At 37.6% G+C, this 14,327-nt stretch overlaps 1 protein-coding gene across 1 annotated transcript; it reads left to right on the top strand.

Moving 5' to 3' along the window:
* Window positions 1–3,542: 3,542 nt before the first annotated feature.
* On the top strand, window positions 3,543–7,011 carry LOC113495693 (mucin-2-like). The gene has a single exon (XM_026874569.1). It carries the CDS (start codon window positions 4,522–4,524, stop codon window positions 6,688–6,690), a length of 2,169 nt encoding a protein of 722 aa, XP_026730370.1. The 5' UTR covers window positions 3,543–4,521; the 3' UTR covers window positions 6,691–7,011.
* Window positions 7,012–14,327: the final 7,316 nt, after the last annotated feature.

Genomic DNA, 14,327 nt, shown 5'->3' with positions numbered 1-14,327 from the left:
ACGGGTCAAAGAAATAGAAATCACAAACATCGTCCTTGGCAACAAAATAACTATCGATATCAAATTATTACTATTGATAAAGCCCTAGAAACAAACACAATATGTAGAACGATATTATCAATGCAACTTTGTAATTTTGCCGTCAATGTTACACTCAACCCCTGTATTCGAATTCTTTTCTATTATTCATGGTCCGCTGTGATTGCTGGTGTATTTACGTATACCATTATGAATGTCCCTGACTGCACCTGTAGTGATATATTTATTACCGCGATATTAGCTTTATTTGAAATGAAAAAACTAATTTAACTTTATTGTGCCTTATTGTACGTTTAATTCTATTATAGTTATTATTTTTATTGTTTCTAAGTATACATTATTGGTATTAACGAGAAATCATTCAAGAAAATCGATAAAAAATACAATACCATAACTTTCGTTCTTTGATTGATTGATTGACCGTCAATTCATTTAGGGATCGTGGATTCAGATCATGATCGAAATTAAATAGTCGCCAAAAGACCCTTGAATTTGGTCTATTTCCATGCAGTTCCAGTCGTAGTAAGGATTTTGAAGCTGACACCAACGAGCCAACGCAAATAGTGTTAATACCGAGGCTTTGATTAGGTTAGAAGGGCAAGGCGGACACCTCCCGGCTTGGTGCTAACTTAATATATCGCAGCCGTGCGGCCCCACGGCTTGCCGGCGTCGGAATTTACAGAGATAGACGGATAGGCAGATATGAGAAATACTGACACCATTCTTGCTAACTGGAAAATTCTTGTACTCATTTAGATGTGCTTGTGAGCTCTTCCAGGAGTATTTTTGCATAGGTGCAATTTTCACTAAGTCATTCCAGTTTTATTTTAACTGAACATAACTATATCTAGTTTAACCCTACCGTTACCATACAAAACCGTCCATTGTAGAACATTGAAAATGGAATAAGAATCTAAAATGATTTTATAAACACTTGGTTACAAAAAACATTATCACCAAGAGCGGAAAACGTTGATGAAAGTTTCATTTCAATTGTCTGGCAGATGGATCATGTGATATACCTAGCTAAAGATATTTTTTAACGTGCTAATATCAGGATCACGGCCCTGAATCTAAGAGTTATATGGATGTTAGATTAAAATTCTCATTTATTGCGTAAGGCTATAGATTTTTTATCATCATGCTATTGTTTATTGTAGCAATACAGTTATTAAATATCACAACAGCTGGAAGAAGATGTGTGAATCTAAAACGATAAATCCGTATTCTAAAATTCGAAACACCTTATGTTCATAACCACGCGGAGTCCCGCGAAGCATCTAGTAACTAATACTGGTATGGAAGTTCACAATATCTTAGAATCTTACTAAAAGTGTCTTGGAAATAGGTCAGATGTTTCTGACGCAGACCCGGGGCGACGTTCTCTGCGATAAATAAGGGAAGATTTCATCTTTGTCTCACGTATTGACTTATTTTCTCTAACATGCGATGAGTTGAAGCGAAAGTAACGAAAATAAATAAGAATATTTAATTTAGAATATTAATGACTACTTGTTGATATTATCTCAAATGTTTTGTAGCTTCAAAATTATGTGTCACTGGAATTCAAATTTATCGGAGCAAAGATGTTCAGAAATCCGCAAGCGATTATAATGAAGAGTTTCGTTCTTGAATCGCGTGCATTCCTTTAACACAAAGCAGTCTTTATTAAAAGAAAAAAACTTACCGTCTTGTAAACAATAATTATTTTGTGCCGTGTTTAAAACCTTTTTAATTTGTTTCCGGCGAGGCTAGCGGGTACGTGACTTCCACAGAGATTGATTGATTTCCCAAAGTTAACTGTGTTACTTTCCCGATGCCTCAGGGAAGCGGACCAATAGTTGTTCAGCATATTGCTATTGTTTATCGAAGTCTATAGTGAAAGTTAAACAAGAATGATATAAAATGTAGGCAAACTATTACAACTTTTCAATATTAGATGTTGATCAGAAAAATGTGTTTTCAAGATTTTATCCACGAAGAGATTCCGCTCAGAAATAGGCCAGTTGGGTAGCTCGTTAAAATGCTGTCGGCTTTTGTTGATATTCTTTTTAATCTGTTTACTTGCCAATATTATTTAACTACAATATTAATTTACGGCTAAACTTCATATTGAGATATTCTGTCACAGAACAGAATTTGTTTGGTTGTGCTATGTTCTTGGCTTAAATATAAAATTAATTGGAAGTTCTTTAATATCACTGGGCAAACAGTTGTATAATACTCTTTACAAAACACATTTTATTATATATTGCTAATCTTGGAATATCTAGAAGAACAGTTGTATTGGGATCTCTTGTATTACGTGGATGTACCTCATCTGTTTTTTTGGATCAAAAACTTTATTTTGCGCAAAGTTCATAACATAATTGAAGATATTAATAAAGAAGCCTTCACTGTCTCGACAACCTATACGTAGATAAATATATAGATGTCTATAGAGAGAGAATATAATATAGATGTCTGGATCTGGATCCACAATGTTACTTTACCAGGTCAGTCGCACTGTATGCTTACAAGATATTTCCAAATCGATCGATACTTCGTTACAATCGCCTTCGAATGTCCGATATTCAAATGGAAATTTGTATTAATGGAATTTGTTATGTGAAACTGGACCTTTTAACCCAGATTTAAAGTTAATACATTTTCCTGAAAGTTTACATGTAGATAGACAAAAATTTGCCGTCTGTTTCGCTCGTAGCGTATTTGCTGGAACGGATTTCTCAACCAATAAGGTATGCTAAATGATTACCTTTCATTTGCATTTCAATTTGTCAATTGATTGCTTTACTTCATAACTATGGCGGTACTTATGTTAGCTACAAAACCATTTACTTTACAGACGTCGTTTGACGCTATTTCAATTTCAACAGCTTTAAAAACCTTGCATACAAGATTTGCCGACGCAATTATTCTAGAAAAATACTTGAACTCTGATTTATATTTTCTACTTCTTCTATAAAATACTAATGCTTTGATCGAGAGAAATTGAGTGGGGGAAATTACCTTGTTAGATGCAGATTCCCGCCCACAATATTAACTCTTAGTCTGTTCTTTTTTCCTCGCAAGTTTATTTAAAATTTAATGTAATTTCTTCAGCATTTCAAATCGTAAATAAGGCTTAATTTCCTTTCGATGTTAGACCGTATCTTAGTAATAATGTGTTAAGATTATGGTATCTTATTATTTAAACAAATTATGAGGCGGAATTTTAAATTTCGTTTTGTATTTCAAATTTATTTCGTTATTTTTGGGGTCTTTGGGCTTTCTGGTTTACAGTTAATTGCATAAAGGTTTATGCACAACAGTTTAACAAATGTACTTTATAAGAAACTGGTGGTTTCAGAGATATTCATAAATATAGTACCTACTTTCTCTCCGTGATTCAGATAATTTATTCATCCGACTATGATTAAGAGCTATTAACTTCCTCTGCGCTATAATTATTTACTTGTATTTTTTGTTCGATTACCACAATGCCTCATTGTATTTAAAACATAATGACATCAACACTACAAATGTATCTGAAGTTCTAAATTAATATATGACAAAATTATCCTCAACAAATGTGACAATATCACTAAATTATTAAAACTTATTACTTAACCTTTATAAGTAGGTAGTGTTTAACATATCTCGAATGATATATGATTTCTTTTTCAATTTGAACAGTATTATTATAATGAAACAGTAGTATCAATAACACATGAGCATAGTTCTTGCATTGATTGATCGGCACGATTATTCATCATACGTAGATATGACGCGTCAATGTTTACTATACCTAATTTTTAAGTTCAAAGTTATTATTAGGCAAGAGAGGCCAGCGGCTCACCTCTTGACCCGGCGCGGAAATCATCCGAATGTTTACACACGCGCGCACACAGCCGCGCAGCCTTGCAGATACCACCTCGTACTAGTAAAATCTCATACTTAAGAGCTAATATAACACTTATTTATCCTATTTTTTTTTGTGCAGATATATGCAGCTTTTGAAATGACCTTTGAACTTTCACACACGTATTGACATTAACAAACCGGTCACAATGAGTAAAGTTTATGGCTTCTCGTATTTATTATAAAAACAAAAGAAAATATTAACTTCTTGCACACGTATGTTCTGATGGCAGGCTGCATGAGCGTAGAATAAGAATAATGTTGGTACCTATATAACTATATTCAATTATAACATGTAAGTTCATTGCAAGTTCCTCACCATAGTAAGTGCGATATTGGGATAATGCTGCGAACCAAGGCCCTTTGGCAAATACCCGATCAGTGCACTCGCGTCCTAAGACAGCCTGCAAATTATGACCTTCATTACCGTTCCAAAATGCATGGCATCTCAGCCTGAAGCAATTAAGATTAAGCTAAAATACGGGCGCGACACACATAGCGAGCGACGCGCGCGGCGGGAGGACGCTCGGTGTATACGTAAAAAAGAGTGCGCGTGCGCAGGACAGTCAAACGCACGCTGCGATGTATCGCGTCGCATGGCTGACGTGCGCGCTGCTCGCGCTGGCCGCTGCGCGCGTGTACGAGCGCTGCGAGCTGGCGCGCGAGCTGCTGGCGCTGGGCGTGCGCCCCGACCATGTCTCTACCTGGGTGTGCATCGCTTACCACGAGTCGCGTTTCGACACCGCCGCCAAGAACCACTACAGTGGCGACCACGGCATCTTCCAGATCAGCGAGCTGTACTGGTGCGGGCCCGGCAAGGCGTGCGGCCTGCCCTGCTCCGCGCTGCGCGATGACGACATCTCCAACGACCTGGAGTGTGCGCTGCAGGTGCACGAAGAGCACACGCGCCTGCAGGGAAATGGGTTCCTAGCCTGGGTTGTGTACCCGCAACATTGCAAGCATAACACCAAGAAATACCTAGTGGACTGTGATACCAATGTGAAATATACTGTGCCTATCACTAGATCTCGTCCTAATTACTATGAAGACACTTACAATTATAATGTGCCAAACAATACATTTAATAGGCAAAACATAGAGAATTTGTTACCACCATATCTCGCTATAGGGTCTATATTCAGAGGAAATTACGGGAAAGTGCTTGACCAAAACAGGGAAAACATTGATTGGTATAATTACAAGATCAAAAACATCGATGAACTCAAGTTGCCGGTGTTTGATACACCATCGCAGCCTTATAGTATGCCGCCGGCGACAACAGAGCGGACGACAACAACTTCTACTACAACCACCACTACAACTCCCGCCCCGTACATACCGCGCGTGAAGGTTTGGAGGACGATAGAAACGAACCAGTTCAGGAAGAAGCGTCCAAATAGTGATAACACTACACCAATATCGACAACTACGAAAGATTACGCTGACCAACCGGAGACGACACCGAGATTAACCACTTACACGAGCCCCACGAGTACAGCGCGCCCCTCGTCCGAGTACAGCACTACAGCTGCATACTTACAAAACGCTACGTTAACAACATTGCGATCGACGAGTGTGACCACCACATCGTACAGCCCGACCCCTACATTACCGACGAATCGACCGGAGTACACCACAACAACACAAAAGCCGACCACAACCACAATCGCACCAAGAAACACAGTTACATACACATCGCGGACACTCGCAGAACGGTCAACGAGTACAATATCAAGGCATATTGAAACGACAACCAATAAACCCCGAACAGAAAAACCTGCCGCAATAACAATAGCGCCACGGAATTTTGTGTTCACAACTACATACAGAACACGCGACTCATCCACGGTAAGTCCGACCACAGTGACAATATACCCAAGAAACACTGTGACCACGACTTATAAACCTTGGACCTCGACCACAGAGAAGCCGACTACAACCACATTATCTCCTAGGAGCACGATGTACAATTCTTGGTTCACTACCTCAGTAAGATCCAAGAGTACCACAGAAAAAGTGACCACAACTACAAGCTCTTCAAGAAGTCCGGTGACCACCACCAGACCTTGGTTCACAACCACTGTAAGACCAACCACAAGCTCAATAACTCCAAGAAACTTTTTGACCACAACATACAGACCTTGGTTTACAACCATTTCTTCTACCACACAAAAACCAACCACAACTACATTTTCGCCAAGAAAAATTGCAAGCACAACCTATAGACCTAGTACTACGACTACACAAATGACAAGTACTAGAAGGCCGACGACCGTCCAAGTCAGGAACACGGTTAGAACAACAGCGTCAACTACACAAAGGCCAGTCACAACAACAAACAAAGCAATCACGAAAACGGATTTCTCGTGGTACACGTTCACGTCCCGAACGGCGACGACGCCTCCGACTACCAAGCAACAAAGCACGCTTCAATCAAGCACGCCGGCGTTCCCGACCCAAACAAAAACAAACGCTCCGTACGCGGTGACCCAGCCCGTTCGGTACACCTCCTCCAGCCAGACAGACCCCACGCGCAAGCCAAGAACTACGCAATCAATATTCGACCTTTATCTGAATCCTACGAAACCGCCTAAGCTGCCTCGCTACTCACCACCCGAAAATAAGTACAGATTGAAGATATTCGAAGGAGGGACCACGACGCCACCTTCGGTAATGCAATCGACCAAATCCATTGATCCGGCTAAAAATTACATAAGAAGACAAGCCTTGCGTGATTCTCATGATAAGTAGGTTATTCTTAAAAGAGATCTCCATTCTCTCTAGTTTAGACTTGTTCCTGGTAATTAATAAATTGAACTTGTGTAAACTGTATTTAGCTAGTGTAATTAAAAACAAACATGTCCGTCGAATAACATCTTGCGCAGGAAAAATATCTACTTTGTATCTAAATGTCAGATGCACGTACGTATGCCTATTACGACACATTAGTATGAAGGAGACGACACTTACGACATTAATATAAACTGCGAACTTATGCGAATGTCTTGTTTAGTATTAAACCAAAAAGCATTTATCTACATTTTGTACCTATATTATAAAAGATATATTTTATATTGCTAAGTTTTTTCTTTTGCGAAATCTATTCCAGACGTAAATCACGCATAAATCTCACGAGATATGATAATATCCAAAAATAATGCATAACATCATCAAAGGCTTGTTATTTTAGTAATAAACATTTAGAATAACAAGTTTGAACGCGGAACTGAATTAGAAGTGCGAATGTACTGAAGGACTAAGTACCTCGGCCACACGATTCTACATAATTTACACCCGGTATCACACATTAATCAAATAACAACCTTTAGCTGTTCAATGAAGTAAACGAGTTAAACATTATTTCGAAGCTTGCTTGTTGTTACGCTTGTTACTCTAATAAAATAAACCAAATGAATGTCAAACAGATTTTAGATGTTAATCTTGTGAATAAATTAGCCGATGGGCATTAATATTCATAATGTGACATCCATGAAAAGTGAATTGATCAACGAGTCGTCGCGCGACGCCGCTGCCGAGCCGGTTCTGGTGACCGGCAGCGGGAGATGCCACAAACAACATTATACAAATTAATATGTCGGATTTATCCGTGACATCAATGTAATCCAGACAATACCTCGAATGAAGTACCTAAAGATGGAAACGTTCAGTAATTAAATATAAAAAACTAATTTCGGAAACGAAAAAAAACTCGGCAATTATTATTAAAAAGTTTAAGCTGCAAAACAATTACCATAAAGAACGAGGTAAATTAAAACAAAAAATAAATTAACAAGACCCACCTGCTATAAATAAAACATATCTACTTTTATAAATCTTAATATTTGCGTCAATTATGTGCCAGTGAGTATAGTACATGTATGTTAACAAGCGCGATGGCTGAGCGGATTAAGTTCGGGCTGTAACGGCCAATAAAGTCAGAGCGTGTAAAGATCATCCCCTAAGCTTTACATTTGAAAGCATATCGGATCGAATAAGCCTCACTTTAAACCCAATATTTTGGAAACTGCGCCAAAAATCCAAACCATGCGAGAGTTTGCGATGCGATGCTCGATAAAAATGTTAAAATTTTTGCAACGCTTCATGTTGTGCTTTGCATTATACAAAGAATTAAGATCTTTAAGCCAAATACAGATATAATTGAAACTAATGATTTAGGCAAACAAATCAAAAACATAATTTCGGGATGTCACTTCAACAGTTAAAACTTGTTTCCCAAAGCAAATGCAACTAACAAATTAGTAAGTCTAATGGTCTGTTATATTTCCTGCACTATCGTGTTAGACAAACAAACGCAACTAGCTTATTACCGACGGTCTTTTGACATCTATTGAGTCAAAACTCGAACGGATTCACCAATTCATTAAGCCAATGACCAAATCAAATTGCGCTCTCAGAAATTTATTTCCTCTTCGAGATGCTTTGCCAAGTTTGCTGATTTAATTTTGTGTGATTCCACAGTCGCTTCGAGTTTATTCAGTCGTGTGTTATTCTGCCTGAAAATAATAGCATTTATCGGATACGAGTGCCATACAGTGACGTGCCTGCGTACTTTTTTTTGTCTACACTCGGACGCCGTCAAAGCCCTTTATTTACGCTTCCCCTTTCAATTACCTAGGCGTCCTACTTGCCCACCGTATAGAAAATTATATGACGTACAATTTAAAAGAGAATAACAATGGGATTCAACGAAATAGGGTTCTTGGCAAAGAGAATAATTACATGGATAAACGCTTTTATGTCTATCGTTTTTTTAAACCAGTGCCATTTTATTGTGGGTGGGATTTTGTAGCTTTCCCGTCACCTCAGTTCTTGTTTTCTTGAAAGAAGTTTTACTTTAGTAGTTTCTTCATTTATTCGTTCCAAAGTCCGTTTATTAAAAAACATATGATCTATCAGCGACTTCGATTGAGTGGAAAAGTGACTTTTTTTAAAATACTTAAGTATATATTTTTTTCATTAATCTGTGCGATTCTCTAAATTGTCGTATGTTAACTTTAGTATAGGATTAGTTGTTGCTAAAATATAAAAAAAAATGTTTTCGCTACAACTAAATTTCGTTCAAAAAATCAAATTGCTGATATTACTTCCCTACGTCTATCAAAAGTAGTTCCAATCAAAATAAAAAATCATTTTACAAGATAGTCTACAAAATAGCACTTTATTACGTCAAAGTATATACCTTCATACTTTACTACTGCACACATTAATTTTTTGTTAAAACTAAGTGAATGCATTTAAACATTGAAATAGACAATCGCACAATCAAACACGCGGTGCCATGTGAACTAATTACACCCCTATCATTTGTCGGTCATGATCTACCTCAACCTATGTCAGGGTAAACAGTATAGCGTTGTGGAACCATGCTGTGACGTCATAGGGATGGAAGAGAGCAGAGAGATTGCGCCGTCTCTTTCATTACGGTCTTCACACTTCTTTATGGCTCTCGTCGTTTTTAATGACATTAACTAAGCGATCGTTAGGGTCCTAGTATACTTATATACATAAGGTTCATTAATTAAAAGCTGTTGTCCACGACAATAGCCTAGATTTCTCCGTCTTAGAATCAAAATACCCAAAAACCGCTGTACACATATATATTTCATTATTTCAAATAAACTATATTTAAGCTAAATTTCAAAGCCGCAGCCAATTCAAAAATAGCTTCATATATATAAAATTTGACATCCCTTACAACCCTTTTGTACCCTACCCTATCTGTATAACAAATTTCATTACAATCGGATTACTATTTTTGTCGCGATACAGACAGACAGACAAAGATACTATCGCATTTAAAACATTAGTATGGATGGTTTTAAAGGAATACTATTAAGCGAGACGCATTTTTACTATTTAGATAGACCGAGAACACAGTTTCTTGGAAATATATGTTCTTAAAATCGGGTTTTTTGTTTGAGCGATAAATTCAAGGTTTTTTGCACTTTGGTTGTTTTCGTTCTAAAACGAAAGGAAAATGGTGAAATTAATATTCAAATGTTCCATTTCGATATAATTTTATAAATTAAATTCTATGAATAGATTTGACCGGTTGTTATACATTAGTACAATTCGTTAATGTCATATATCTTTTAATTGGGCTGGAAACGTGTTTAAATGGACACGAAAACTTTTATAATATACCAGTTTCTACTGACCACCTGCACCTTAAATTAATTTATCACAGAAGGTTCCAAGAACGTTAAAACGGAAACCGCAAACATCTGTTTACTTATTTTGTAACCGATCTTACCTACCGTGAGACTGTGGGAGCGAGACACCGCTATCCGAGAGTAGCGCTATCTCGCTTCCTCCCAAACAACAGTTTTTATGGTCTTACAGTACGAGTACTAACCCCGAATTAAACTTCGCGATAAATATTTTTTTCGCCTAATAGGTTCTATTTGTATAATTTATTACCTTAGCATAAGGATATCCTATTCATTATAAGTAACAATAATATGGTTTTAAATGTTAATGCAGAAGTTATTTTTTGACCAAACTAAGGTCTAATAGAGTGTGGAGTATATCTAAAAACATAACTAAAAAATCGATGTTTTGGAACTACTAGTTTATAACTGGCAACGGAATCGGTCTTCCGATGCGTCATGTATTTTTGACAATAGCGCTTTAGTACTACTTCTTCTTTAGTACTAACAATAACAGATATTAATTCTATAAACGTTTTTCTATTAAAAATACAAACACAAGAGAAACAAAACTATCTGAACACAACGCTTCCCCCGCTCAGCCATTGTGGTCGGACATTTAAATCAGATTCATATTATTTATTCACAGCTCCATATTCATAAGAAAACAAGTGGAGTGCCATCTTTATTGATATTTAATAGTCGTGGCGCGAGCTTTTCCTGCAATCACAGTTGCTTTTAACATTTTAATGCGGTTGTTTAAGTTCCCAGCACGTCGCTTGGACGCAGACTGCACGGACTATTTCATGTGCCTACTTTTTTAAATTAATTTAACCCGACGCGGCGACGCTCCTCTCGACTGCGTGACTCCTTTCAATCGTCATCAACCTAATACTGCTTCGGGCTCTCGAGCTTTGGAACTTTCCGTGATTTGAATGAGCAATAATGGCCAGTAATTGACACTCGAGAGAGATGTAACTTTTATTCAGGCACCCCGCATGCGATGCAAAATTTGTGTTCATTTACTAGCTTCATTACTGCACCAGAGTTCTGTCAACGTGATCACAGTCTCATATAACTTCGTTATTAAAAACTAGGATCTAATTGCTTTTGCTTTACGCTCTACGTCATTTTTGCTGAACCCTTGGACTCATATTACTTTTTCGTCGCACCCTTTTTTCAGGCTATATGAGACCTTTGACTCTGACTGTCAAAGGTGCAATATAGTTCGTAAATTGCACTGAGGGAGTCTCTTTGATCAGAGAAGGAAAATTTAATATGAGACAAGCGATATTACTGGCAAAAAAGGGTAACACGATGATAAGACCTTACCTAGTATTCATTTCTTTAAAACGGTACACAAATGACGTTAGAAGAAAAATAAAATGATCTCAAGAAATTGATTTATTAATACTATAAAACTAAATAGGACAAAACCGTGCATATACAAAGCGTCAAAAAAGACATCTTCATCTCTGTCAAAGTGAGAAATAATTACACCATTATAAATCGTTTGTAGGTTAATGTCGAAGCCTTCTATTCACAACAATAATCGATATTAACACGTTCGGTGCGGTATCGGGTTGATTGTATCTGATGCTCATCTTTCCTCCGGTGCGGGGTAAAAATTACTGTGCTAGCCGCTGGTGCGGGACAGATATATTTGGTCTCCCAATGAATATGAATGAGACAGTTAGTGTTTTGGAGTTGCCTCGTTAAATAGATAATATAGGTTCGAAAAAATTGCATCGGGTTCTTACGACCCGATGCCGACTGAAGCAATATTTTTTACGTCTAGTGCGTTCATCGGTTCTAAACGACCCGATGCCCGATGACCCGATAGACGCACTAGATTACATGCTAGTTGAGCTAGTGAGGTGCGTGTGTTTCGATGAGTTTTTATGCAACTGAACTGAACATGAAGCGATCCAGGAAAATGTTGTTTGAGTCATATGAGGGTGAAAAGCCAAGGAAAAAAAAGTGAGCGAAGATCCCCCAAGACAAATAATATTGGGTAAGCGGAATATGTATGATAATGCCAACCCGTCAACTGGTCAAACATTACACGTCGAAAATACTGCAGTTAACAATCCCCAGCCACCACATTGACCCTCACCATAAACCAGTACAGCTCATAGTGAACGAATAGAAATATTGGAACAGAAAAGAATTCAGCCAGCTTACGGTATAATTAATTTTACATGTTCCAAAGAAAACATATCATACATTTTATCGATGAAGATTTTTTTTTATCATCCACATCACTAAAAACGTATCGATACTTTTAATAACCAGTGCGGATAACGGATCCTTAAGATCCGACAGACAATTCCTTTATTTACAAACAAACCATTCAGTGCATCTACCTACGATTTCAGCCTTTTATTGAGTGTTTATTTGTCAACTTATTGAAATAAAAGAAAATGCTTTCATCATTATATCTATAAAGATAAGTCCACCTAAACCAATGTAAGTCGATCGGATCTTTTTGACCCACCAACGCACCAGGAACAAGTCGTGCTTCGGATATAATAGACCCCATGCCGCACCAACTGAAAGTAATCAAATTTGACTAACGCAGTGAACGTGTTAAATAATCATCCTCGCACACTCAATTAAGTCGTTTTTATACTCATAAAACGTAGTGTAGTCGCAAATAGCGGACGTCGAAACAGATCCTTCCATCTCATATCGAAACTATGTTTCTGCGTGCGTCACTATACATTATTGATGCGCCGCAAACGGGGTCAGCGCCACAGAGCTCTGAAAATGTTATTACGGCAGGCACGTAGGACGCCGGCAGCGACCTGTTTAACTCCAAAGGACTCTCGCGTATTCCGAATGTCAAGTTAAAATGTTTACTTTAAACAAAATGTTGCCTTCGCCTTTCTAAAGAATAATATTATCAGATTTTCGTTGATAGCCCACTAAAACGTTGCTATAATGGGCCTATGGTAGGCTTTGACGGTGGCTTTTGTGGCTGCGCTCAGATAAGATGCCGATAGCGTGGTCATCCGTGCCGCTCCACTGAACCGAAAGCTCGGCCAGCAGCTTGTTAGTTTTACCCCGCCCGATAGACAGTCGATGAAAGCACACAAGCCTCTCACAAAAATTGAACACACATTCTGGCAACAGGTACATACAATATTCGCGAATTGATATTTACTTTTTCTATATTTACCTTACACTCAGTATTTCCGCCATTTCCAATACAAACAATATGTACAAGTGAAATAAACAACGCCGCGGTACAAAGCCCAGTTCTCTATAAAACCTATACGAAACGGTAAACAAACATATCGATTTCTGTCTCAACCGCAGCGCTGATATTTTCAGTGAGAGAGGCCTTTGACAGTATATTAATAAGCTTCGCCGCACACTATTAATTAACGTTCTGTGCAATGTGAACTGGGACATTGAAAATGAAATGCAGAGCGGAATTTCATTTCTTGGGAAGTTGGTGAATAGCGGGTCTGATATTGACGCTATCACGTTGTGTATTGAGGAGCTCAAGTGTGGCATGTGTCGTTGAGGGTTTCCATTGATACTCGATTGCATTTGCAAGGCTTTATGTACAGTTGTAGTTTGTAGGTTCACCCTACTGCCCCTATTCTAATTCAACACACACAATTTCGCCGTGAGTCTGCTCTGACCTATCCAGTTTATGATGTTGCCTCACACTGACCGCTCTCCACTGTCTATTAGCATATTCAACGCATAACTCAAACAGTTTTATAAAAACTCAATTTCTGGTGGTGTTGCTTTTCTAAATTTAGTTTATAATAAACATACATTTATGTTTAGTAAAATTACCCAATATAAGTTTCTATCGGTCTAGAAATGTCAAGTTTCAGGAATATTTACGGCTAGTACTATTTGTAGTTTTGTTTTATTTATTCCACCTTCGGTGCCAAAGAAAATGCGATCAATAAGAAATACTCTTTAAGTTTTTTTTATATTTAATCTCGAAGCACTTTGAAATATTCAGAGAGAAATATTATTACTAAAGTTAGATTTATTTCTAATGATAAGGTGTACCTCTCCTTGCCCTTTGAAAGACGCCCAGTACTTATAAAGGCGGCGATCACGAAAAAATATGAACATTTTGTATTAACAAGTTTTTCGATAATAATCTTACCTTTTTATATACAACATTTAAATAAGAAAATATATATTCGATATCGGTCTGCCAAAGTTTTGATTACCATACAGACTCAA

This window comes from Trichoplusia ni, chromosome 7, assembly GCF_003590095.1.
Source record: "Trichoplusia ni isolate ovarian cell line Hi5 chromosome 7, tn1, whole genome shotgun sequence".
Classification (NCBI taxonomy): Eukaryota; Metazoa; Arthropoda; class Insecta; order Lepidoptera; family Noctuidae; genus Trichoplusia; species Trichoplusia ni.
The sequence above is the reverse complement of the archived record's forward strand: the minus strand, read 5'-3'. Positions and strand labels throughout refer to the sequence as shown.

Bases quoted from the DNA above. Each gene is read 5' to 3' on its own strand.
- LOC113495693 (XM_026874569.1), top strand. From the start codon at position 4,522: ATGTATCGCGTCGCATGGCTGACGTGCGCGCTGCTCGCGCTGGCCGCT.